This window comes from Aphelocoma coerulescens, unplaced genomic scaffold (genome assembly GCF_041296385.1).
Source record: "Aphelocoma coerulescens isolate FSJ_1873_10779 unplaced genomic scaffold, UR_Acoe_1.0 HiC_scaffold_168, whole genome shotgun sequence".
NCBI classification, from domain to species: Eukaryota; Metazoa; Chordata; class Aves; order Passeriformes; family Corvidae; genus Aphelocoma; species Aphelocoma coerulescens.
In genome coordinates this window covers 30881-55861 of record NW_027183516.1, presented here as the reverse complement: position 1 = coordinate 55861, position 24981 = coordinate 30881, and the positions used below count along the sequence as shown (strand labels likewise).

Here is a 24981-nt window from a genome sequence, read left to right as displayed (position 1 = left end):
CCAAATCCCCACCATCCCAGCTCCCATCCCAAGGCCCCAAATTCCCACTTTTTCCTGGGAATCTCACCGGTGTGGGAGCGCTTGTGCACCATGAGCACGTTGGGGCCGATGCAGAGCATCCCGCAGATGTCGCGCTTGACACTGGCCCCGCCACCCATCCCACACCCCAAAAACCCCAAATCCCCCAAATCCCCCAAATCCCCACAGCCCAGCTCCCATTCCCAAGGCCCCAAATTCCCACTTTTTCCTGGGAATCTCACCGGTGTGGCTGCGCTTGTGCACCATGAGCACGTTGGGGCCGATGCAGAGCATCCCGCAGACGTCGCGCTTGACGCTGGCCCCACCGCCCATCCCAAAACCCCCAAAACCCCCAAAACCCCAAAAACCCCCAAATCCTGCTCCTCTCCCCATTCCCCACAGCCCAGCTCCCACCCCAGGGCCCCGAATTCCCACTTTTTCTGGGAATCTCACCGGTGTGGGAGCGCTTGTGCACCATGAGCACGTTGGGGCCGATGCAGAGCATCCCGCAGACGTCGCACCTGACGCTGGCCCCGCCCATCCCACACCCCAAAAACCCCAAAAAATCCCAAATCCCCCAAATCCCCCCCATTCCCCACAGCCCAGCTCCCATCCCAAGGCCCCGAATTCCCACTTTTTCCTGGGAATCTCACCGGTGTGGGAGCGCTTGTGCACCATGAGCACGTTGGGGCCGATGCAGAGCATCCCGCAGACGTCGCGCCTGACGCTGGCCCCGCCCATCCCACACCCCAAAAACCCCAAATCCCCCAAATCCTGCTCCTCTCCCCCATTCCCCACAGCCCAGCTCCCATCTCAGGGCCCCAAATTCCCACTTTTTCCTGGGAATCTCACCGGTGTGGGAGCGCTTGTGCACCATGAGCACGTTGGGGCCGATGCAGAGCATCCCGCAGACGTCGCACCTGACGCTGGCCCCGCCACCCAAAAAATCCCAAATCCCCCAAATCCCCCAAATCCCCCAAATCCCCACAGCCCAGCTCCCATCTCAGGGCCCCGAATTCCCACTTTTTCCTGGGAATCTCACCGGTGTGGGAGCGCTTGTGCACCATGAGCACGTTGGGGCCGATGCAGAGCATCCCGCAGACGTCGCGCTTGACGCTGGCCCCGCCCATCCCACACCCCAAAAACCCCAAAAAATCCCAAATCCCCCAAATCCCCCAAATCCCCACCATCCCAGCTCTCATCCCAAGGCCCCAAATTCCCACTTTTTCTGGGAATCTCACCGGTGTGGGAGCGCTTGTGCACCATGAGCACGTTGGGGCCGATGCAGAGCATCCCGCAGACGTCGCACTTGACGCTGGCCCCACCACCCATCCCACACCCCAAAAACCCCAAAAACCCCAAATCCCCCAAATCCCCCCCATTCCCCACAGCCCAGCTCTCATCCCAAGGCCCCAAATTCCCACTTTTTCTGGGAATCTCACCGGTGTGGGAGCGCTTGTGCACCATGAGCACGTTGGGGCCGATGCAGAGCATCCCGCAGACGTCGCACTCGACGCTGGCCCCGCCGCCCAAAAAATCCCAAATCCCCCAAATCCCCCAAATCCCCCAAATCCCCACCATCCCAGCTCCCACCCCAAGGCCCCGAATTCCCACTTTTTCCTGGGAATCTCCCCGGTGTGGGAGCGCTTGTGCACCATGAGCACGTTGGGGCCGATGCAGAGCATCCCGCAGACGTCGCGCCTGACGCTGGCCCCACCACCCATCCCAAAACCCCAAAAACCCCAAAAACCCCAAATCCCCCAAATCCCCACCATCCCAGCTCCCATCCCAGGGCCCTGAATTCCCACTTTTTCCTGGGAATCTCACCGGTGTGGCTGCGCTTGTGCACCATGAGCACGTTGGGGCCGATGCAGAGCATCCCGCAGACGTCGCACCTGACACTGGCCCCGCCCATCCCACACCCCAAAAACCCCAAATCCCCCAAATCCTGCTCCTCTCCCCCATTCCCCACAGCCCAGCTCCCATCTCAGGGCCCCAAATTCCCACTTTTTCCTGGGAATCTCACCGGTGTGGGAGCGCTTGTGCACCATGAGCACGTTGGGGCCGATGCAGAGCATCCCGCAGACGTCGCACCTGACGCTGGCCCCGCCACCCAAAAAATCCCAAATCCCCCAAATCCCCCAAATCCCCCAAATCCCCACAGCCCAGCTCCCATCCCAAGGCCCCGAATTCCCACTTTTTCCTGGGAATCTCACCGGTGTGGGAGCGCTTGTGCACCATGAGCACGTTGGGGCCGATGCAGAGCATCCCGCAGACGTCGCGCTTGACGCTGGCCCCGCCCATCCCACACCCCAAAAACCCCAAAAAATCCCAAATCCCCCAAATCCCCCAAATCCCCACCATCCCAGCTCTCATCCCAAGGCCCCGAATTCCCACTTTTTCCTGGGAATCTCACCGGTGTGGGAGCGCTTGTGCACCATGAGCACGTTGGGGCCGATGCAGAGCATCCCGCAGACGTCGCGCCTGACACTGGCCCCGCCACCCAAAAAATCCCAAATCCCCCAAATCCCCCAAATCCCCCAAATCCCCACCATCCCAGCTCTCATCCCAAGGCCCCGAATTCCCACTTTTTCCTGGGAATCTCACCGGTGTGGCTGCGCTTGTGCACCATGAGCACGTTGGGGCCGATGCAGAGCATCCCGCAGACGTCGCACTTGAGCTTCCCGTTGGGAAGTCGGATCCCGCCCGGGGAATGCGGCTCCGGGAAGGGCTCCGGGAAGGGCTCGGGAAGGGAATCCTCGCCCAGCCCCTCCTTGTCCTCCTGGGCCAGCAGGCGGCCCGAGGACTCCTCGTCCGACGACATCTCCACCTTGATGGAATTGGCTGCGGGAAGGGGGGAAACGGGGGAAAAAAATGGGATGAGAAGAGAGGGGGGAATTGGGATCGGGGGGGGAATGGGAGGAGAGGGGGAAAATGGGAGGAGAAGGGGGGGAATTGGGATGGGGGGGGGAAAATGGGAGGAGAGTGGATAACAGGATGGGGGTGTGGAAAAATGGGATGAGAGGAGGGAAAATGGGAGGAGGAGGGAAAATGGGATGAGAGGGGGGAAAAACGGGGGGGGAATGGGATGAGAAGGGGGAAAATGGGATGGGGGTGTGGAAAAATGGGATGAGAGGGGGGAAAAAATGGGAGGAGAGGGGGGAAAATGGGGGTGAGGAGGTGGGAAAATGGGATGAGAGGGGGGAAAATGGGAGGAGAGGGGGGGAAATGGGATGAGGAGGGAAAAATGGGATGAGAGGGGGGGAATTGGGATGGGGGTGTGGAAAAATGGGAGGAGAGGGGGGGAAATGGGATGGGGGTGTGGAAAAATGGGATGAGAGGGGGGAAAAATGGGAGGAGGGGGAAAAATGGGAGGAGAGGGGAGAAAATGGGATGGGGGTGTGGAAAAATGGGAGGGGGGGAAAATATGGGATGAGAGGGGGGAAAATGGGATGGGGGTGTGGAAAATGGGATGAGAGGGGGGAAAATGGGAGGAGAGGGGGGAAATGGGATGGGGGTGTGGAAAAATGGGAGGAGGGGGGGGAAATATGGGATGAGAGGGGGGAAAATGGGAGGGGGGTGTGGAAAAATGGGAGGGGGGGAAAATATGGGATGAGAGGGGGGAAAATGGGATGGGGGTGTGGAAAATGGGAGGAGAGGGGGGAAAATGGGAGGAGAGGGGGAAAATATGGGATGAGAGGGGGGGAAATTGGGATGGGGGTGTGGAAAAATGGGAGGAGAGGGGGGAAATGGGATGGGGGGGAAATGGGATGCGAGGGGGGAAAATGGGAGGAGAGGGGGGAAAATGGGGGTGGGGGTGTGGAAAAATGGGAGGAGGGGGGGAAAATATGGGATGAGAGGGGGGAAAATGGGATGGGGGTGTGGAAAATGGGAGGAGAGGGGGGAAAATGGGAGGGGGGTGTGGAAAAATGGGAGGGGGGGAAATGGGATGAGAGGGGGGAAAATGGGAGGAGAGGGGGGAAAATGGGGGTGGGGGTGTGGAAAAATGGGATGGGGGGGAAACGGAAGGAGAGGGGGGAAAATGGGATGAGAGGGGGGAAAACGGGGGGAAAATGGGATGAGAGGGGGGAAATGGGATGGGGGTGTGGAAAAATGGGAGGGGGGGAAACGGGAGGAGAGGGGGGAAAATGGGATGAGAGGGGGGAAATGGGATGGGGGTGTGGAAAAATGGGATGGGGGGGGAAATGGGATGAGAGGGGGGAAAACGGGGGGAAAATGGGATGAGGGGGGGAAATGGGATGGGGGTGTGGAAAAATGGGAGGGGGGGAAATGGGAGGAGAGGGGGGAAAATGGGGGTGAGGGGGTGGGAAAATGGGAGGAGAGGGGGGAAAAATGGGATGAGAGGGGGGAAAATTGGGATGAGAGGGGGGGAAAACGGGGGGAAAATGGGATGAGAGGGGGGAAATGGGATGGGGGTGTGGAAAAGTGGGATGGGGGAAATGGGAGGAGAGGGGGGAAAATGGGAGGAGAAGGGGGAAAATTGGGATGGGGGGTGGGAAAATGGGAGGAGAGGGGGGAAATGGGATGAGAGGGGGGAAAAATGGGAAGAGAGGGGGAAAATATGGGATGAGAGGGGGGGAAATTGGGATGGGGGTGTGGAAAAATGGGAGGAGAGGGGGGGAAATGGCATGGGGGTGTGGAAAAATGGGATGAGAGGGGGGAAAAATGGGAAGAGAGGGGGAAAATATGGGATGAGAGGGGGGGAAATTGGGATGGGGGTGTGGAAAAATGGGATGGGGGGAAATGGGAGGAGAGGGGGGAAAACGGGAGGAGAGGGGGGAAAATGGGATGGGGGTGTGGAAAAATGGGGGGGGGGGAAATGGGAGGAGAGGGGGGAAAATGGGATGGGGGTGTGGAAAAGTGGGATGAGGGGGGGAAATGGGATGAGAGGGGGGAAAATGGGAGGAGAGGGTGGAAAAATGGGATAAGAGGGGGGAAAAATGGGAGGAGAGGGGGAAAAACAGGATGGGGGGGAAAAATGGGATGGGGGGGTGGAAAAATGGGATGAGAGGGGAAAACATGGGAGAAGAGGGGGGGAAAATGGGAGGAGAGTGGAAAAATGGGAGGAGAGGGGGGAAAATGGGAGGGGGGGGGTGGAAAAATGGGAGGAGAGGGGGGGAAATGGGATGGGGGTGTGGAAAAATGGGATGAGGGGGGGAAAATGGGAGGAGAGGGGGGAAAATGGGGTGAGGGGGTGGGAAAATGGGAGGAGAGGGGGGAAAATGGGAGGAGAGGGGGGGAAATGGGATGAGGAGGGAAAAATGGGATGAGAGGGGGGGAAATTGGGATGGGGGTGTGGAAAAATGGGAGGGGGGGGGAAATGGGAGGAGAGTGGAAAAATGGGATGGGGGGAAATGGGATGGGAGGGAGGAAATGGGAGGAGAGGGGGGAAAATGGGATGGGGGTGTGGAAAAATGGGAGGGGGGGAAATGGGATGAGAGGGGGGAAAATGGGGGTGAGGGGGTGGGAAAATGGGATGACAGGGGGGAAATGGGAGGAGAGGGGGAAAAACAGGATGGGGGGGAAAAATGGGATGGGGGGGTGGAAAAATGGGATGAGAGGGGAAAACATGGGAGGAGAGGGGGGGAAATGGGAGGAGAGGGGGGAAAATGGGAGGAGAGGGGGGAAAATGGGAGGAGAGTGGAAAAATGGGAGGAGAGGGGGGAAAATGGGATGGGGGTGTGGAAAAATGGGATGGGGGGAAATGGGAGGAGAGGGGGGAAAACGGGGGGAAAATGGGATGAGAGGGGGGAAATGGGAGGAGAGGGGGAAATTGGGATGGGGGTGTGGAAAAGTGGGATGAGGGGGGAAAATGGGAGGAGGAGGGAAAATGGGATGAGAGGGGGGAAAAAACGGGGGGGGAATGGGATGAGAAGGGGGAAAATGGGATGGGGGTGTGGAAAAATGGGATGAGAGGGGGGAAAAATGGGAGGAGAGGGGGGAAAATGGGGGTGAGGAGGTGGGAAAATGGGATGAGAGGGGGGAAATGGGAGGAGAGGGGGGGAAAATGGGATGAGGAGGGAAAATGGGATGAGAGGGGGGGAAATTGGGATGGGGGTGTGGAAAAATGGGAGGAGAGGGGGGGAAATGGGAGGAGAGTGGAAAAATGGGATGGGGGGAAATGGGATGGGAGGGAGGAAATGGGATGAGAGGGGGGAAATGGGATGAGAGGGGGGAAATGGGATGAGAGGGGGGAAAACGGGGGGAAAATGGGATGAGAGGGGGGAAATGGGATGGGGGTGTGGAAAATGGGAGGGGGGGGAATGGGAGGAGAGGGGGGAAAACGGGGGGGGGAAATTGGGATGGGGGTGTGGAAAAGTGGGAGGAGGGGGGGAAAATATGGGATGAGAGGGGGGAAAATGGGAGGAGAGGGGGGAAAAATGGGATGGGGGGGAAATGGGAGGAGAGGGGGGAAAATGGGGGTGAGGGGGTGGGAAAATGGGAGGAGAGGGGGGAAAAATGGGATGAGAGGGGGGAAATGGGATGGGGGTGTGGAAAAATGGGATGGGGGGAAATGGGAGGAGAGGGGGGAAAATGGGATGGGGGTGTGGAAAAATGGGATGAGAGGGGGGAAAATGGGAGGAGAGGGGGGAAATTGGGATGGGGGGTGGGAAAATGGGAGGAGAGGGAGGAAAACGGGGGGAAAATGGGATGAGAGGGGGGGAAATGGGAGGAGAGGGGGAAAAACAGGATGGGGGGGAAAAATGGGATGGGGGGGTGGAAAAATGGGATGAGAGGGGAAAACATGGGAGGAGAGGGGGGAAAATGGGAGGAGAGGGGGGAAAAAATGGGAGGAGAGGGGGGGAAATGGGATGGGGGGGGTGGAAAAATGGGAGGAGAGGGGGGGAAATGGGATGGGGGTGTGGAAAAATGGGATGGGAGGGGGAAATGGGATGAGAGGGGGGAAAACGGGGGGAAAATGGGATGAGAGGGGGAAATTGGGATGGGGGTGTGGAAAAGTGGGAGGAGAGGGGGGAAAATGGGAGGAGGGGGTGGAAAATGGGATGAGGAGAGGGAGGAAAAATGGGATGAGAGGGGAAGAAACGGGAGGGGGGGGGAAATGGGATGGGGGTGTGGAAAAATGGGATGAGAGTGGAAAAGTGAGATGAGAGAGTGGAATAATTGGATGAGAGTGTGGAAAAATGAGATAAGAGTGGAAAAATGGGATGAGGAGAGGGAAGGGATTCCCAGGGATCAGGTGGGAATCGGGTCTGGAAGGAATTCTGAGGTGGGAAGGGATCGATTGCTGTGGATGGGGTGGGATTTATTCCCAGGAATTGCTCCAGGGTCGGGAATGTTGGGAGGAGGTTCTGGAGAAGTTTGGGAATGGTGGGAGGAGGTTCTGGAGAAGTTTGGGAATGTTGGGTTGGAGGTCCCGGAGAAGTTTGGGAATGTTGGGAGGAGGTTCTGGAGAAGTTTGGGAATGGTGGGAGGAGGTCCCAGAGAAGTTTGGGAATGGTGGGAGGAGGTCTTGGAGAAGTTTGGGAATGTTGGGAGGAGGTCCTGGAGAAGTTTGGGAATGGTGGGAGGAGGTTCTGGAGAGGGTCGGGAATGGTGGGAGGAGGTTCTGGAGAAGTTTGGGAATGGTGGGAGGAGGTTCTGGAGAAGTTTGGGAATGTTGGGAGGAGGTCCTGGAGGAGTTTGGGAATGGTGGGAGGAGGTTCTGGAGAAGTTTGGGAATGGTGGGAGGAGGTTCTGGAGGAGTTTGGGAATGGTGGGAGGAGGTCCTGGAGAAGTTTGGGAATGTTGGGAGGAGGTCTTGGAGAGGTTTGGGAATGTTGGGAGGAGGTTCTGGAGAAGTTTGGGAATGGTGGGAGGAGGTCCTGGAGAAGTTTGGGAATGGTGGGAGGAGGTTCTGGAGAGGGTCGGGAATGTTGGGAGGAGGTCTTGGAGAAGTTTGGGAATGGTGGGAGGAGGTCCTGGAGAAGTTTGGGAATGGTGGGAGGAGGTTCTGGAGAAGTTTGGGAATGGTGGGAGGAGGTTCTGGAGAGGGTTGGGAATGGTGGGAGGAGGTCCTGGAGAAGTTTGGGAATGGTGGGAGGAGGTTCTGGAGAAGTTTGGAATGGTGGGAGGAGGTCCTGGAGAGGGTCGGGAATGTTGGGAGGAGGTCCTGGAGAAGTTTGGGAATGTTGGGAGGAGGTTCTGGAGAAGTTTGGGAATGTTGGGAATGTGGCCCGGGGGGGGGGCCTGGAGCGAGCGGGAATTGAGGGAGGGGCGGCGAAGGGAGGGAGTGGAAAAGTGGGAATGGGAAACTGGGAATGGGGGAATGGGAAAGTGGGAATGGGAAAGTGGGAATGGGAAAGTGGGAACGGGAAAGTGGGAATGGGGGAATGGGAAACTGGGAATGAGGGAATGGGGGAATGGGAAAGTGGGAATGGGGAAATGGGGGAATGGGAAAGTGGGAATGGGGAAATGGGGGAATGGGGGAATGGGGGGAGGAAATGGGGAATAGGAAACTGGGAATGGGAAAGTGGGAATGGGACAGTGGGAATGGGAATGGGGGAATGGGGGAATGGGGGGAGGGAATGGGAAACTGGGAATGGGAATGGGGGAATGGGAAAGTGGGAATGGGGGAGTCAGGAATTTGGGAATGGGGGTCCAGGAATTCGGGATCCAGGAATTCGGGAATGGGGGCAGGGAATGGGAAACTGGGAATGGGGGAATGGGGGAATGGGAAAGTGGGAATGGGAAAGTGGGAATGGGAAAGTGGGGGGAATGGGAAACTGGGAATGGGAAACTGGGAATGGGGGAGCCAGGAATTTGGGAATAGGGGTCCAGGAATTTGGGATCCGGGAATTTGGGAATGGGGGCAGGGAATGGGAAACTGGGAATCAGGGAGCCGGGAATTTGGGAGCCGGGAATTTGGGAGTGGGGGGGAGGGAATGGGGGATCTGGGATCCAGGAATCAGGGAGGTGGGAATTCAGGAATGGGGGTCTGGGAATTCGGGAATGAGGGGAGAGAAACTGGGAATGGGGGAGCCGGGAATTTGGGAATGGGAGTCCGGGAATTCGGGAATGGGGGTCCGGGAATTCGGGATCCAGGAATTCGGGAATGGGGGGAGGGAATGGGAAACTGGGAATGGGGGAATGGGGGAATGGGAAAGTGGGAATGGGAAAGTGGGAATGGGAAAGTGGGAATGGGGAAATGGGGGGAATGGGAAAGTGGGAATGGGGGAATGGGAACCTGGGAATGGGGAGAGGGAATGGGAAAGTGGGAATGGGAAACTGGGAATGGGGGAATGGGAAACTGGGAATGGGGGAGCCAGGAATTTGGGAATAGGGGTCCAGGAATTTGGGATCCGGGAATTTGGGAATGGGGGCAGGGAATGGGAAACTGGGAATCAGGGAGCCGGGAATTTGGGAGCCGGGAATTTGGGAATGGGGGGAGGGAATGGGAAACTGGGAATGGGGGATCCAGGAATCAGGAATTTGGGAATGGGAAATGGGAAACTGGGAATGGGGGAGTCGGGAATTCGGGAATGGGGGAAGGGATTTAGGGATTCGGGAATCAGGGAAGGGAAATTGGGAATCAGGGAAGGATTCAGGGAATTCAGGGATTCAGGAATCAGGGATTTGGGATTCAGGGATTCAGGGAAGGATTCAGGGAATTCAGGGATTCGGGATTCAGGGAATTCAGGGAATTCAGGATTCAGGGAATTCAGGGAATTCAGGATTCAGGGATTCAGGGAAGGATTCAAGGAAGGATTCAGGGAATTCAGGATTCAGGGAAGGATTCAGGGAATTCAGGGAAGGATTCAGGGAATTCAAGGAATTCAGGGATTTGGGATTCAGGGAATTCAGGGAATTCAGGATTGAAGGATTCGGGATTCAGGGAAGGATTCAAGGAAGGATTCAGGGAATTCAGGGAATTCAGGGATTTAGGGAATTCAGGATTCAGGGAAGGATTCAGGAATTCAGGAATTCAGGGATTTAGGGAATTCAGGATTCAGGGAAGGATTCAGGAATTCAGGAATTCGGGGAATTTAGGGATTCAGGGCCGGGATTCAGGGAATCGATTCCTCCTCCCGCGGCTTTTCCCACCCCCCACAAATCCCTGGAATTCTGCTCCGGGCTCCTCCCCCCCCACCCCTGAGCGCTCCCGGGGCAATTCCAGCGGAATTCCCGGGGCAATTCCAGAGGCATTCCCGGGGCAATTCCAGCGGAATTCCCGGGGCAATTCCAGCAGAATTCCCAGGGCAATTCCAGCAGAATTCCCGGGGCAATTCCAGAGGCATTCCCAGGGCAATTCCAGAGGCATTCCTGGGGCAATTCCAGCAGAATTCCCAGGGCAATTCCAGAGGCATTCCTGGGGCAATTCCAGCGGAATTCCCAGGGCAATTCCAGCAGAATTCCCGGGGAAATTCCAGAGGCATTCCCAGGGCAATTCCAGCAGCATTCCCAGGGAAATTCCAGCAGAATTCCCGGGGCAATTCCAGAGGCATTCCCGGGGCAATTCCAGCAGAATTCTCAGGGCAATTCCAGAGGCATTCCTGGGGCAATTCCAGCGGAATTCCCGGGGCAATTCCAGAGGCATTCCCGGGGCAATTCCAGCAGAATTCCCAGGGAAATTCCAGCAGAATTCCCGGGGCAATTCCAGAGGCATTCCCAGGGCAATTCCAGAGGCATTCCTGGGGCAATTCCAGCAGAATTCCCAGGGCAATTCCAGAGGCATTCCTGGGGCAATTCCAGCGGAATTCCCGGGGAAATTCCAGAGGCATTCCCGGGGCAATTCCAGCAGAATTCCCGGGGCAATTCCAGCAGAATTCCCGGGGCAATTCCAGCAGAATTCCCGGGGCAATTCCAGAGGCATTCCCAGGGCAATTCCAGAGGCATTCCTGGGGCAATTCCAGCAGAATTCCCAGGGCAATTCCAGAGGCATTCCTGGGGCAATTCCAGAGGCATTCCTGGGGCAATTCCAGCAGAATTCCCGGGGAAATTCCAGAGGCATTCCCGGGGCAATTCCAGCAGAATTCCCGGGGCAATTCCAGAGGCATTCCCAGGGCAATTCCAGCAGAATTCCCGGGGCAATTCCAGAGGCATTCCCAGGGCAATTCCAGCGGAATTCCCGGGGCAATTCCAGCAGCATTCCCGGGGCAATTCCAGAGGCATTCCCGGGGCAATTCCAGCGGAATTCCCGGGGCAATTCCAGAGGCATTCCCAGGGCAATTCCAGCAGAATTCCCGGGGAAATTCCAGAGGCATTCCCAGGGCAATTCCAGCAGCATTCCCAGGGAAATTCCAGCAGAATTCCCGGGGCAATTCCAGAGGCATTCCCGGGGCAATTCCAGCGGAATTCCCGGGGAAATTCCAGAGGCATTCCCAGGGAAATTCCAGCGGAATTCCCGGCTCCGCTCCCTCCTTTTCTCGGGATTTTCCCCCTCCTCTCTCCCTCATTCCCTCAGGGAACGGGTTCGGGTTTTTCCCAAATTTTCTCCTCCCTCTGGAATCTCGGCCGGAGCCGGAATTCCCGGGAATTCTCGGGAGGGATCAGAGCAGCTGGGAAAGGGGGGGGAAAGGCGGGATCCTGCCGCATTCCAGAGGGATCGTCCCACATTCCAGAGGGATTGTCCCACATTCCAGAGGGATCCTGCCACATTCCAGAGGGATCCTGCCACATTCCAGAGGGATTATCCCACATTCCAGAGGGATTATCCCACATTCCAGCGGATTCCAAGAGGAGGTGAGGCCGCCTCCCCCTCTGGAATGCCGAGATTCCTTCCCGGAGGGAATGGGGGGGGGTCAGGAATGAGGGAGCTGAGGGAATTCGGAGGGAATTCCCAGGGAATTCTGGGGAAATTCCCAGATTCCCTCAGGGAATTCCCAGATTCCATTGGATTTTCCCACATTCCCTCGGATTTTCCCACATTCCATCGGATTCCCAGCAGTGGCACCTCTGGAATGCCGAAATTCCGGAGCTCCCCGGTGTTTTCCAATGGGAATGTGGGGTCAGGAATGAGGGAGCGGAGGGAATTCGGAGCAAATTCCCGGGAAATTCCCAGGAAATTCCCGGTGTTTTCCCACATTCCCTCAGGGAATTCCCAGATTCCATCGGATTTTCCCACATTCCCTCGGATTCCCGGCACTGGCACCTCTGGAATGCCGAAATTCCGGAGCTCCCAGGTGTTTTCCAGTGGGAATGTGGGGTCAGGAATGAGGGAGCTGAGGGAATTTGGAGCGAATTCCCAGGGAATTCCCAGGAAATTCCCGGTGTTTTCCCAGATTCCATCGGATTTTCCCACATTCCATCGGATTCCCAGCACTGTCACCCTCTGGAATGCCAAAATTCCGCATCCCTGAGGAGCTCCCAGTGGGAATGTGGGGTCAGGAATGAGGGAGCTGAGGGAATTCGGAGGGAATTTCCAGAGAATTCCCGGTGTTTTCCCAGATTCCCTCAGGGAATTCCCAGATTCCATCGGATTTTCCCACATTCCCTCCGATTCCCGGCACTGGCACCTCTGGAATGCCGAAATTCCGCATCCCTGAGGAGCTCCCAGTGGGAATGGGGGGGTCAGGAATGAGGGAGCTGAGGGAATTCGGAGCGAATTCGGAGGGAATTTCCAGAGAATTCCCGGTGTTTTCCCACATTCCCTCGGATTTTCCCACATTCCCTCGGATTCCCGGCACTGGCACCCTCTGGAATGCCGAAATTCCGGAGCTCCCCGGTGTTTTCCAAGACAAAAACGAGATCAGGAATGAGGGATCGGAGGGAATTCGGAGCAAATTCCCGGGAAATTCCCAGGAAATTCCCGGTGTTTTCCCACATTCCCTCAGGGAATTCCCAGATTCCATCGGATTTTCCCACATTCCATCGGATTCCCGGCACTGGCACCTCTGGAATGCCGAAATTCCGGAGCTCCCGGGTGTTTTCCAGTGGGAATGTGGGGTCAGGAATGAGGGAGCTGAGGGAATTCGGAGGGAAATTCAGGAATATTCTGGGATTTCTGGGAATACTGGGAACGTTCTGGGAATTTTGGGAATAGTTTGGGAATTTTTTGGGAATTTTTTGGGGAATGTTCTGGGAATTCTGGGAATATTTTGGGAATTTTTGGGAATATTCTGGGCATTTTGGGAATATTCTGGGAATTTTGGGAATGTTCTGGGAATTTTGGGAATTCTCGGAATTGGGGAATTTTTGGGAATATTCTGGGAATTCCGGGTTCTGGGAATTTGGGGAATATTTTGGGAATTCTGGGAATTCTGGGAATTCTGGGAATATTCTGGGACTTCTGGGAATACTGGGAATGTTCTGGGAATTTTTGGGAATTCTGGGACTTTTGGGAATTTCAGGAATTCTGGGAATTCTGGGAATGTTCTGGGAATTTTTGGGAAAATTCTGGGAATTCTGGGAATATTCTTGGAATGCTGGGAATTTTGGGAAGATCCTGAGAATGCTGGGAATTTTGGGAATATTCTGGGAATTTCGGGAATTCTGGGAATATTCTGGGCATATTCTGGGAATGCTGGGAATTCTGGGAATATTCTGGGAATTCTGGGAATATTTAGGAATTTGGGGAATAATCTGGGATTTCTGGGAATTCTGGGAATATTATGGGAATTCTGGGAATTTTCTGGGAATTTCAGGAATATTCGGTGAATTCTGGGAATTCTGGGAACATTCTGGGAATTTCAGGAAAATTCTGAGAATTCTGGGAATTTTCTGGGAATTTGGGGAATTCAGGGAATATTCTGGGAATGTTCTGTGAATTCTGGGAATATTCTGGCAATTTTTGGGAATGTTCTGGGAATTTTGGGAATTCCAGGAATTTTGGGAATATTCTGGGAATTTTCTGAGAATTCTGGGAATGTTCTGGGAATGCTGGGAATTTTGGGAAGATCCTGAGAATGCTGGGAATTTTGGGAATATTCTGGGAATTCTGGGAATTTTCTGGGAATTTTGGGAATTCAGGGAATATTCAGGGAATGTTCTGTGACTTCTGGGAATGTTCTGGGAATTTCGGGAAAATTCTGGGAATTTTGGGGATATTCTGGGATTATTTTGGGAATTTCGGGAATATTCTGGGGAATTCTGGGAACTCCGGGAATTCTGGGAATTTGGGAATTTTGGGAATTTGGGAACTCTGGGCATTTGGGAATTTGGGAACTCTGGGAATTCTGGGCATTTGGGAATTGTGGAATTTGGGAATTCTGGGATTTCGGGAATTTGGGATTTTGGGAATTTGGGAATTCTGGGAATTGGGGAATTCTGGGAATTCTGGGATTTCGGGAATTTGGGATTTCGGGAATTTGGGAATTCTGGGAATTTTGGGAATTCTGGGAATTTGGGAATTCTGGGATTTCGGGAATTTGGGAATTCTGGGCATTTGGGAATTGGGGAATTCTGGGAATTTGGGAACTCTGGGAATTCTGGGATTTCGGGAATTTGGGAATTTGGGATTTCGGGAATTTGGGATTTCGGGAATTTGGGAATTCTGGGAATTCTGGGAATACTCACCGGGGGACCGAGGGGACGAGCGGGGGCTGGGCGGGCTCCGGGCGGCCGCTCCCACCACGGCCGAGCGGAATTCCGGCTCCAGGGGGGAATCCCCGCGGCCTGGGGGGACACGGACTGGTCAGACTGGGAACGGGACTGGGCAGACTGGGAATGGGCAGGGTCAGACTGGGAACGGGACTGGTCAGACTGGGAATGGGCAGGGTCAGACTGGGAACGGGCAGGGTCAGACTGGGAACGGGACTGGTCAGACTGGGAATGGGACTGGGCAGACTGGGAATGGGAAGGGTCAGACTGGGAATGGGAATGCCCAAACTGGGACCTGGATTCCCTCCCATTCCTGATCCCAACCCCCCTCCCTGGATTTGGGAAGGGGCCGGGATTTGTTCCCGTTCCCGATCCCGTTCCCGATCCCATTCCCGATCCCATTCCTGATCCCATTCCCGATCCCGTTCCTGATCCCAATCCCAGATTTGGGAAGGGCCGGGGCCGGAATTCGCTCCCATTCCTGATCCCATTCCCGATCCCACTCCCGATCCCACTCCCGATCCCACTCCCGATCCCATTCCTGATCCCACTCCCGATCCCACTCCCGATCCCGTTCCCGATCCCAAACCCCGTTCCCAGATTTGGGAAGGGGTTGGGGCTGGGATTTGCTCCCATTCCCATTCCCGCTCCCACTCCCGATCCCGTTCCCGATCCCGTTCCCGATCCCATCCCCGCTCCCATTCCTGATCCCAAACCCAAATCCCAGATTTGGGAAGGGGTTGGGGCTGGGATTGGTTCCCATTCCCGATCCCAAACTCCCTGCCTGGATTTGGGAAGGGCTGGGACAGGAATTCGCTCCCATTCCCGATCCCGTTCCCGATCCCAAACCCCAATCCCAGATTTGGGAAGGGCTGGGACAGGAATTCGCTCCCATTCCCGATCCCGTTCCCGATCCCAAACCCCAATCCCAGATTTGGGAAGGGCCGGGGCCAGAATTCGCTTCCATTCCTGATCCCATTCCTGATCCCACTCCCGATCCCAAACCCCAATCCCGGATTTGGGAAGGGCTAGGACAGGAATTCGCTCCCATTCCTGATCCCATTCCTGATCCCACTCCCGATCCCAAACCCCAATCCCAGATTTGGGAAGGGCTGGGACAGGAATTCGCTCCCATTCCCGATCCCGTTCCCGATCCCAATCCCGATTCCAAACCCCAATCCTGGATTTGGGAAGGGGCTGGGGCTGGGATTTGCTCCCACTCCCGATCCCATTCCCACTCCCAATCCCATTCCCGCTCCCATCCCCCATCCCGGTGATCCCAAGGGATCCAAACCCCTCGAATCCCCCTGGATCCCCCCTGGCTCCCCCCTGGATCCCCCCTGGCTCCCCTCTGGATCCCCTTGAATCCCCTCGAATCCCTCTGGATCCCCCCTGGACTCTCCTGGATCCCCCCTGGATCCCCCCTCAAGTCCCCTGGACCCCCCTGGATCCCCTTGAATCCCCCCCTGGATCCCCTCAGATCCCCCTGGATCCCTCCTGAATTCCTTTCCCTGACAACTCCCAGCTCCCGGGGCACCGATCCTGATCCCGATCCCAATCCCGATCCCGATCCCGATCCCGATCCCGATCCTGATCCCGATCCCAACCCCGGGCCCAGCCCGGCCCCTCCCCACTCCCCGAATTCCCTGGAGCAGCTCCCGGCTCATCCCAAATTCCGCCCCCCCCGATCCCAAATTCCCCCCCCCGATCCCAAATCCCAAATTCCCCCCACCCCCCCCCCCAGCATCCCAAATTTCTCCTCCCATCCCAAATTGTCCCGATCCCAAATTTCCCCCCCCAATCCCAAATTCCTGTCCCCATCCCAAATTCCCCCCCGACCCCAAATCCCAAATTCTCCCCTGATCCCAAATTCTCCCCCATCCCAAATTCGCCCCCCCAATCCCAAATTCCCCCCTCGATCCCAAATCCCTGCCCCTGAACCTAAATTCCTTCCCCATCCCATATTGTCCTGATCCCAAATTCCCCCCCTCAATCCCAAATTTTCCACCCCCGATCCCAAATCCCAAATGCCCCCTCCCCGACCCCAAACTCCCCTCGCCGACCCCAAATTCCTCCCCCCAATCCCAAACTCCCCCCCTCCCCGATCCCAAATCCCCCCAATCCCAAATTCCCCCTCAATCCCAAATTCCTCCTCACCCCTCCCCGATCCCAAATCCCCCCCAATCCCAAATTCCCCCTCAATCCCAAATTCCTCCTCACCCCTCCCTGATCCTAAATTCCCCCCCGATCCCAAATCCCAAATCCCCCCCCCGAACCCAAATCCCAAACTCCCCCCCTCTCCCCGATCCCAAACTCCCCTCCCCGATCCCAAATTCCCCCCCTCAATCCCAAATTTCTCTCCCCGATCCCAAATCCCAAACTCCCCCCCTTCCCCGATCCCAATTTCCCCTCTCCCCGATCCCAAATCCCCTCAACCCCAAACTCCCCCTTTCCCAATCCCAAATCCCAAACTCCCCCCTCTCCCCGATCCCAAACTCCCCTCTCCCCGATCCCAAATCCCCTCGATCCCAAACTCCCCCTTTCCCCAATCCCAAATCCCAAACTCCCCCCCCCCTCCCCGATCCCAAATCCCCTCGACCCCAAATTCCTCCTTTCCCCGATCCCAAATCCCAAACTCCCCCCCCCCGATCCCAAATCCCCTCGACCCCAAATTCCTCCTTTCCCCGATCCCAAATCCCAAACTCCGCCCCCCCCGATCCCAAATCCCCTCGATCCCAAACTCCCCCTTTCCCCAATCCCAAATCCCAAACTCCCCCCCCTCCCCGATCCCAAATCCCCTCGATCCCAAACTCCCCCCCTTCCCCAATCCCAAATCCCAAACTCCCCCCTCTCCCCGATCCCAAATTCCCCCTCCCTGATCCCAAATCCCCTCGATCCCAAACTCCCCCTTTCCCCAATCCCAAATCCCAAACTCCCCCCCCCATCCCAAATCTCCTCGATCCCAAACTCCCCCCCTTCCCCAATCCCAAATCCCAAACTCCCCCCTCTCCCCGATCCCAAACTCCCCCCTCCTCGATCCCAAATCCCCTCGACCCCAAACTCCCCCTTTCCCAATCCCAAATCCCAAACTCCCCCCTCTCCCCGATCCCAAACTCCCCTCTCCCCGATCCCAAATCCCCTCAATCCCAAACTCCCCCTTTCCCCAATCCCAAATCCCAAACTCCGCCCCCCCCGATCCCAAATCCCCTCGATCCCAAACTCCCCCTTTCCCCAATCCCAAATCCCAAACTCCCCCCTCCCCGATCCCAAATCCCCTCGACCCCAAACTCCCCCTTTCCCAATCCCAAATCCCAAACTCCCCCCTCTCCCCGATCCCAAACTCCCCCCTCCTCAATCCCAAATCCCCTCGACCCCAAACTCCCCCTTTCCCCAATCCCAAATCCCAAACTCCCCCCCCCGATCCCAAATCCCCTCGACCCCAAATTCCTCCTTTCCCCAATCCCAAATCCCAAACTCCCCCCTCTCCCCGATCCCAATTTCCCCTCTCCCCGATCCCAAATCCCCTCGATCCCAAACTCCCCCTTTCCCCAATCCCAAATCCCAAACTCCCCCCTCCCCAATCCCAAATCCCAAACTCCCCCCCCACTCCCCGACCCCAAACTCCCCCCCCTGGGGCCGCGCTTCCATGGGAACGGCGGAATTTGGGGGATGGCAAAGTTCCCCTTTGGAGCAGCTGGGAACGCGATTCCCAAACTCCGGCAGCTGCAAAAACCTCGGGGAAAAAAAAAAAAACCAAAAAAACCCCAAAAAACCCCAAAAAACAAAAAAATTCCCCCCCGCCCCGGGCTGGGGGATTGGAACGGGAAGAATTCCCGGGAAGCGCCCTGGGAGCGGCTCCGCGTTTCCCAAACATCCCAAAAGCTCCCGAGAGGGGAGGAGGAGGGGGGGTGAAAAATTCCTTCCTTCCCAAGAAAGGGGTGGGAAAAGCCTGGGAAAGGCCGGGAGGAGCCGTTCCCGCTCGGCTCCCGCCTGGAATGCTGCTCCCGAGGGAGCCGGGGGGAGAAAAGGCTGCGGGGCGGGGCGGGCCCTGCGCGGGTATTCCAAGGGGAAATCCCGAGGGGAAAATCCCGATCCCAGGGAAGGATCCGATTTTTCCCAGCTCTTCCCTCGGGCACAGGAAATTCCAGGATCCTTAAATTCCCTCTCCAGAATTCCCTGAATTTCCCGTACAGAGCTGATCCCACGGTAAATCCCGAGGGGAAAATCCCGATCCCAGGGAAGGATCCGATTTTTCCCAGCTCTTCCCTCGGGCACAGGAAATTCCAGGATCCTTAAATTCCCTCTCCAGAATTCCCTGAATTCCCCCTCTGGAGTTGAGCTCGGGGTAAATCCCGAGGGGAAAATCCCGATCCAAGGGAAGTTCAGGGGGGCAGGAGTTTCCCAGCTCTTCCCTGGAGCACAGGGAATTCCAGGATCCCGAAATTCTCTCTAAATATCCCCAAATTCCCCTTCAAAAATCCCTAAATTTCCCCTCCGGAGTTGGTCCCACGGTAAATCCCGAGGGGAAAATCCCGATCCAAGGGAAGTTCAGGGGGCAGGAGTTTCTCAGCTCTTCCCTGGAGCACAGGGAGTTCCTGGATCCTTAAATTCCCTCTAAATATCTCAAAATTCTCCTTCAAAAATCCCAAATTCTCCTTCAAAAATCAATAAATTCCCCCTCTGGAGTTGGTCCCACGGTAAATCCAGAGGGGAAAATCCAGGGGAAGGGAATTTTGGGGGGGGGCAGGAGTTTCCCAGCTCTTCCCTGGAGCACAGGGAATTCCAGGATTCTGAAATTCCCTCCAAAATTCTCCTTCAAGAATCCCTAAATTCCCCCTCTGGAGTTGAGCTCGGGGTAAATCCCGAGGGGAATATCCCGATCCAAGGGAAGTTCAGGGGGCAGGAGTTTCTCAGCTCTTCCCTGGAGCACAGGGAATTCCTGGATCCCTAAATTCCCTTTCCAGGATCCCTAAATCCCCCTCCAGAATTCCTAAATCCCCTTTCCAGGATCCCTAAATCCCCCTCCAGGATCCCTAAATCCCCCTCAGGAGCTGGATCTGTCTCCATGGGCACCTCTCCCCCAGCACAGGGAATTCCAGGATCCCTAAATTCCCCCTCTGGAGCCGATCCAGGGGCAGATCCCGAATCCCAAATCCCCCGGAGTGGGACAACACCGACCCTTGGGAAGATCCCGGAGCCGCACCCCGACCCCACCCGGCTCCGATCCCATTCCCAAGGGCTTTTTCCCAGCACGAGGAATTCCAGAATCCCTAAATCTCATTCCAGAGCATCTCTGGCTACTCCAGGGGCACATCCCGAAATCCCGAATCCCCCAAACTGGATCAAACTGGGATGATCCCGGAGCCCCATCCCGATCCCACTCCACAGACCCTTCCCTCCCGGCACAGGGAATTCCAGAATCCCGAAATCCCGAATCCCAAATCCCCCGGACTGGATCAAACTGGGATGATCCCAGAGCCCACCCGGCTCCGATCCCACTCCACGGACCCTCCCCTCCCGGCACAGGGAATTCCAGGATCCCTAAATTCCCCTCTGGAGCCGATCCAGGGGCACATCCCAAATCCCAAATCCCCCGGACCGGATCAGCACCGACCCTCGGGATGATCCCGGAGCCCCATCCCGATCCCACCCGGCTCCGATCCCACTCCACAAACCCTCCCCTCCCGGCACACGGAATTCCAGAACCCCGAAATCCCGAAATCCCAAATCCCCCGGACCGGCTCAGCACCGACCCCTGGAATGATCCCGGAGCCTCATCCCGATCCCACCCCACTCAACGGACCCTCCCCTCCCGGCACAGGGAATTCCAGGATCCCTAAATCCCCCTCTGGAGCCGATCCAGGGGCACATCCCAAATCCCAAATCCCCCGGACCGGCTCAGCACCGACCCTCGGGATGATCCCGGAGCCCCATCCCGATCCCACTCCACGGACCCTCCCCTCCCGGCACACGGAATTCCAGAATCCCGAAATCCCCCTCTGGAGCCGATCCAGGGGCACATCCTGGAATCCCAAATCCCCCAAACTGGATCAAACTGGGATGATCCCAGAGCCCACCCGGCTCCGACCCCACTCCACGGACCCTCCCCTCCCGGCACACGGAATTCCAGAATCCCGAAATCCCAAATCCCCCAAACTGGATCAGCACCGACCCTCGGGATGATCCCGGAGCCCCGTCCCGATCCCACCCGGCTCCGATCCCACTCCACGGACCCTTCCCTCCCGGCACACGGAATTCCAGAACCCCGAAATCCCGAAATCCCGAATCCCAAATCCCCCGGACCGGATCAGCACCGACCCCTGGAATGATCCCGGAGCCCCATCCCGATCCCACCCCACTCCACGGACCCTCCCCTCCCGGCACACGGAATTCCAGGATCCCTAAATCCCCCTCTGGAGCTGATCCAGGGGCACATCCCAAATCCCAAATCCCCCGGACCGGATCAGCACCGACCCTCGGGATGATCCCGGAGCCCCATCCCGATCCCACCCGGCTCCGACCCCACTCCACGGACCCTCCCCTCCCGGCACACGGAATTCCAGAATCCCGAAATCCCCCGGACCGGATCAGCACCGACCCCTGGAATGATCCCGGAGCCTCATCCCGATCCCACCCCACTCCACGGACCCTCCCCTCCCGGCACACGGAATTCCAGGATCCCTAAATTCCCCTCTGGAGCCGATCCAGGGGCACATCCCGAATCCCAAATCCCCCGGACTGGATCAAACTGGGATGATCCCAGAGCCCACCCGGCTCCGATCCCACTCCACGGACCCTCCCCTCCCGGCACACGGAATTCCAGGATCCCTAAATCCCCCTCTGGAGCCGATCCAGGGGCACATCCCGAATCCCAAATCCCCCGGACCGGCTCAGCACCGACCCTTGGGATGATCCCGGAGCCTCATCCCGATCCCACCCGGCTCCGATCCCACTCCACGGACCCTCCCCTCCCGGCACACGGAATTCCAGAACCCCGAAATCCCAAATCCCCCGGACTGGATCAAACTGGGATGATCCCAGAGCCCACCCGGCTCCGACCCCACTCCACGGACCCTCCCCTCCCGACACACGGAATTCCAGAACCCCGAAATCCCGAAATCCCAAATCCCCCGGAGCGGCTCAGCACCGACCTTCAGGAATATCCCGAAGCTTCATCCCGATCCCAGCTCGCGCTCCGCTCTTCTCCCCAACCCGGCAATTCCAACAAACCCCAAATCCCTCCTGGAGCCACTCCGGGAATCTCCGGCTCCTCCCAAATCCCTAAATCCCTCTGATCCCACCTCGGGGAGTGGCCAGAGCATTCCCGCTTTCCCTCCTCCCTCCTTCCAGCCCCGGGAATTCCATCCCTCCCTCCCTTCCTTCAATCCCCTGCTGGCGGCCGCTTTTCCACCCCCCAGCGCTGAGTTCTGCCGGGGGGGGGAAGGGGGGGGATTATCCCGGAATTCCAAGGATCCCGTACCTTGCTGGAGGTATCCCGGAGCTCCCTGGATGCCGATTCCCGGGAAGCAGCGCGGGATCCCGGGAGGGCGCAGGGCGGTGCTGGCGGGGCGCACGCAGCCGCTCACCTTCCAGGAAGAGCAGATTCCTGGAATCCAGGGAAAAGCCGCGCTCAGGAGGCAGCGGGAAGAGCGCCGGGAATGGGGGAGAGAGGGGAGGAGGAGGAGGAGGAGGAGGAGGAGGGAGGGAGGGAGGGAGGGAGGGAAAAGGGATGGGAATGTGGGAAGGGAAGAGGGAGGGAGAGAGGGATCCCAGATTTTTGTGGGATAGGGATGAGGAATGGAGCATTCCCGAAAGTCTGGGAGTGGGAATTGCAGCGGGAATGGGGCCGGGAATGGGAATGTGGGAAGGGAAGAGGGAGAGATCCCAGAATTTGGTGAGATCCCAGAATTTGGTGAGATCCCAGATTTTTGTGGGATAGGGATGAGGAATGGAGCATTCCCGAAAGTCGGGGAGTGAGAATTGCAGCGGGAATGGGAAAGGGGAGGAGGAGGAGGAGGGAAAAGGGATGGGAATGTGGGAAGGGGAAGAGGGAGGGATCCCAGATTTTGGTGGGATCCCAGATTTTGGTGGGATCCCAGATTTTGGTGGGATGAGGAATGGAGCATTCCCGAAAGTCTGGGAGTGGGAATTGCAGCGGGAATGGGGCCGGGAATGGGAAAGGGGAGGAGGGAAAAGGGATGGGAATGTGGGAAAGGAGGAGGGAGGGATCCCAGATTTTGGTGGGATCCCAGATTGGTGGGATCCCCGATTTTTGTGGGATAGGGATGAGGAATGGAGCATTCCCAAAAGTCAGGGAGTGGGAATTGCAGCGGGAATGGGAAAGCGGAGGAGGGAAAAGGGATGGGAATGTGGGAAGGGAAGAGGGAGGGAGGGATCCCAGATTTTTGTGGGATCCCAGAATTTGGTGAGATCCCAGATTTTTGTGGGATAGGGATGAGGAATGGAGCATTCCCGAAAGTCGGGGAGTGGGAATTGCAGCGGGAATGGGGCCGGGAATGGGAACCGGGGCAGGCAGAGATCCAGGGGATGGAGCTGGGGGTGCCATGGAATAGGATGGGACAGGAGGGAGCCGGGATGGATCCAGAGGCTCGGGAGGGATCCGGGAGGGATCCGGGATGGATCCGGGAGGGCTCCAGAGGCTCAGGAGGGATCCGGGGTGGATCCGAGATGGATCCAGAGGCTCGGGAGGGATCCGGGATGGATCCAGGGGCTCGGGAAGGAGCTGGGACAGATCCGGGACGGATCCGGGATGGATCCAGAGGCTCAGGAGGGATCCGGGATGGATCCAGGGGCTCGGGAGGGATCCGGGATGGATCCAGAGGCTCGGGAGGGATCCGGGACGGATCCGGGATGGCTCCAGAGGCTCGGGATGGAATCCGGGACAGATCCGGGAGGGATCCGGGATGGTTCCAGAGGCTCGGGAGGAATCCGGGATGGATCCAGAGGCTCGGGAGGAATCCGGGATGGATCCGGGATGGATCCAGGGGCTCGGGAAGGAGCTGGGACAGATCCAGGATGGATCCAGGGGCTCAGGAGGGATCCGGGATGGCTCCAGAGGCTCGGGAAGGAGCTGGGATGGATCCGGGATGGATCCAGGGGCTCGGGAGGGATCCGGGACAGATCCAGGATGGATCCGGGACAGATCCGGGATGGATCCAGGGGCTCAGGGGGGATCCGGGATGGATCCGGGATGGATCCAGAGGCTCAGGGGGGATCCGGGACAGATCCGGGATGGATCCAGAGGCTCAGGAGGGATCCGGGATGGATCCGGGACGGATCCGGGATGGCTCCAGGGGCTCAGGAAGGATCCGGGACAGATCCAGGATGGATCCGGGACAGATCCGGGATGGCTCCAGGGGCTCAGGGGGGATCCGGGACAGATCCGGGATGGATCCAGAGGCTCAGGAGGGATCTGGGATGGATCCGGGATGGATCCGGGATGGATCCGGGATGGACCCGGGATGGCTCCAGGGGCTCAGGAGGGATCTGGGACAGATCCAGGAAGGATCCGGGACAGATCCAGGATGGATCCGGGACAGATCCGGGATGGCTCCAGGGGCTCAGGAAGGATCCAGGACAGATCCGGGATGGATCCAGGGGCTCAGGATGGATCCGGGACAGATCCGGGATGGCTCCAGGGGCTCAGGAAGGATCCGGGACAGATCCAGGAAGGATCCAGGACAGATCCGGGATGGATCCAGGGGCTCAGGATGGATCCAGGACAGATCCGGGACGGCTCCAAAGGCTCAGCTTCCCGGCAGGAACGCCGGCAGCCTGGATCCAAACCCATTTATTTTTTTTTTTTTTTGGGGATGAGCATCCACGGGAAGATTCCAAACCCGGCAAATTCCCTTCCCACCTCCCCCTCCCCTCTCCCCCTCCCCCTCCCCGATCCCTGCGGGGCAATTCCAGCTCCGGCTTTCCTGGGAACATTCCAAGCCCCCTGGAACAGCTTCTCCCTCCTGGAATTTTCCTGGATCTCATTCCCTCGCCGCTGCCAAGCTGGAATTTGAACCATTCCCTCCCCTCCGGGAGCGGCTCCAGCCTCGAGCTCCTGGAAATTCCAGCCCCAATCCAAGCGGGAATGGCCCGTCCCCACCCCTCCCCCCTCCTCCATTCCCGGCTCCCACGCGAATTCCAGCCCCTGGTAAAATTCCCGTGGGATTTTCCAGCCCTGAATCTGTGGGAAAAGCTGGAAAAAGTCCGGAATTTCCCCACTCAGATTCCTTGGGAATCGGGGTAAATCCCAACCGAATCGATGATTTTGGGGTCGGGATCCTTTAAATCCAGCCCTGGAATTCCTTCTGGAGCCGGGTTGGGGTCCCGGTGATGGATCCTGGATATTCCATGGAAAAATCCCTGGAATTGCACCTGGATTCAGGCAGGGGATCCCGGAGATCGGGATGGATCCAGCCCCAAACTCAACACAGGGAATGGGTTTTCCTC

At 57.5% G+C, this 24981-nt stretch overlaps 1 protein-coding gene across 1 annotated transcript in view; it reads right to left on the bottom strand.

Annotated features, from left to right (window-relative positions):
- LOC138100930 (zinc finger protein Eos-like) overlaps positions 1-24981 on the bottom strand; it is a 73651-nt gene that overhangs the window by 27488 nt on the left and 21182 nt on the right. The window contains exons 3-5 of the mRNA XM_068998753.1: positions 21995-22120; positions 14491-14589; positions 2626-2862 (exon numbers count right to left, since the gene is read on the bottom strand). Coding sequence (XP_068854854.1) covers positions 2626-2862; positions 14491-14589; positions 21995-22120 — 462 coding nt within the window. The remainder of the gene's footprint in view (positions 1-2625; positions 2863-14490; positions 14590-21994; positions 22121-24981) is intronic.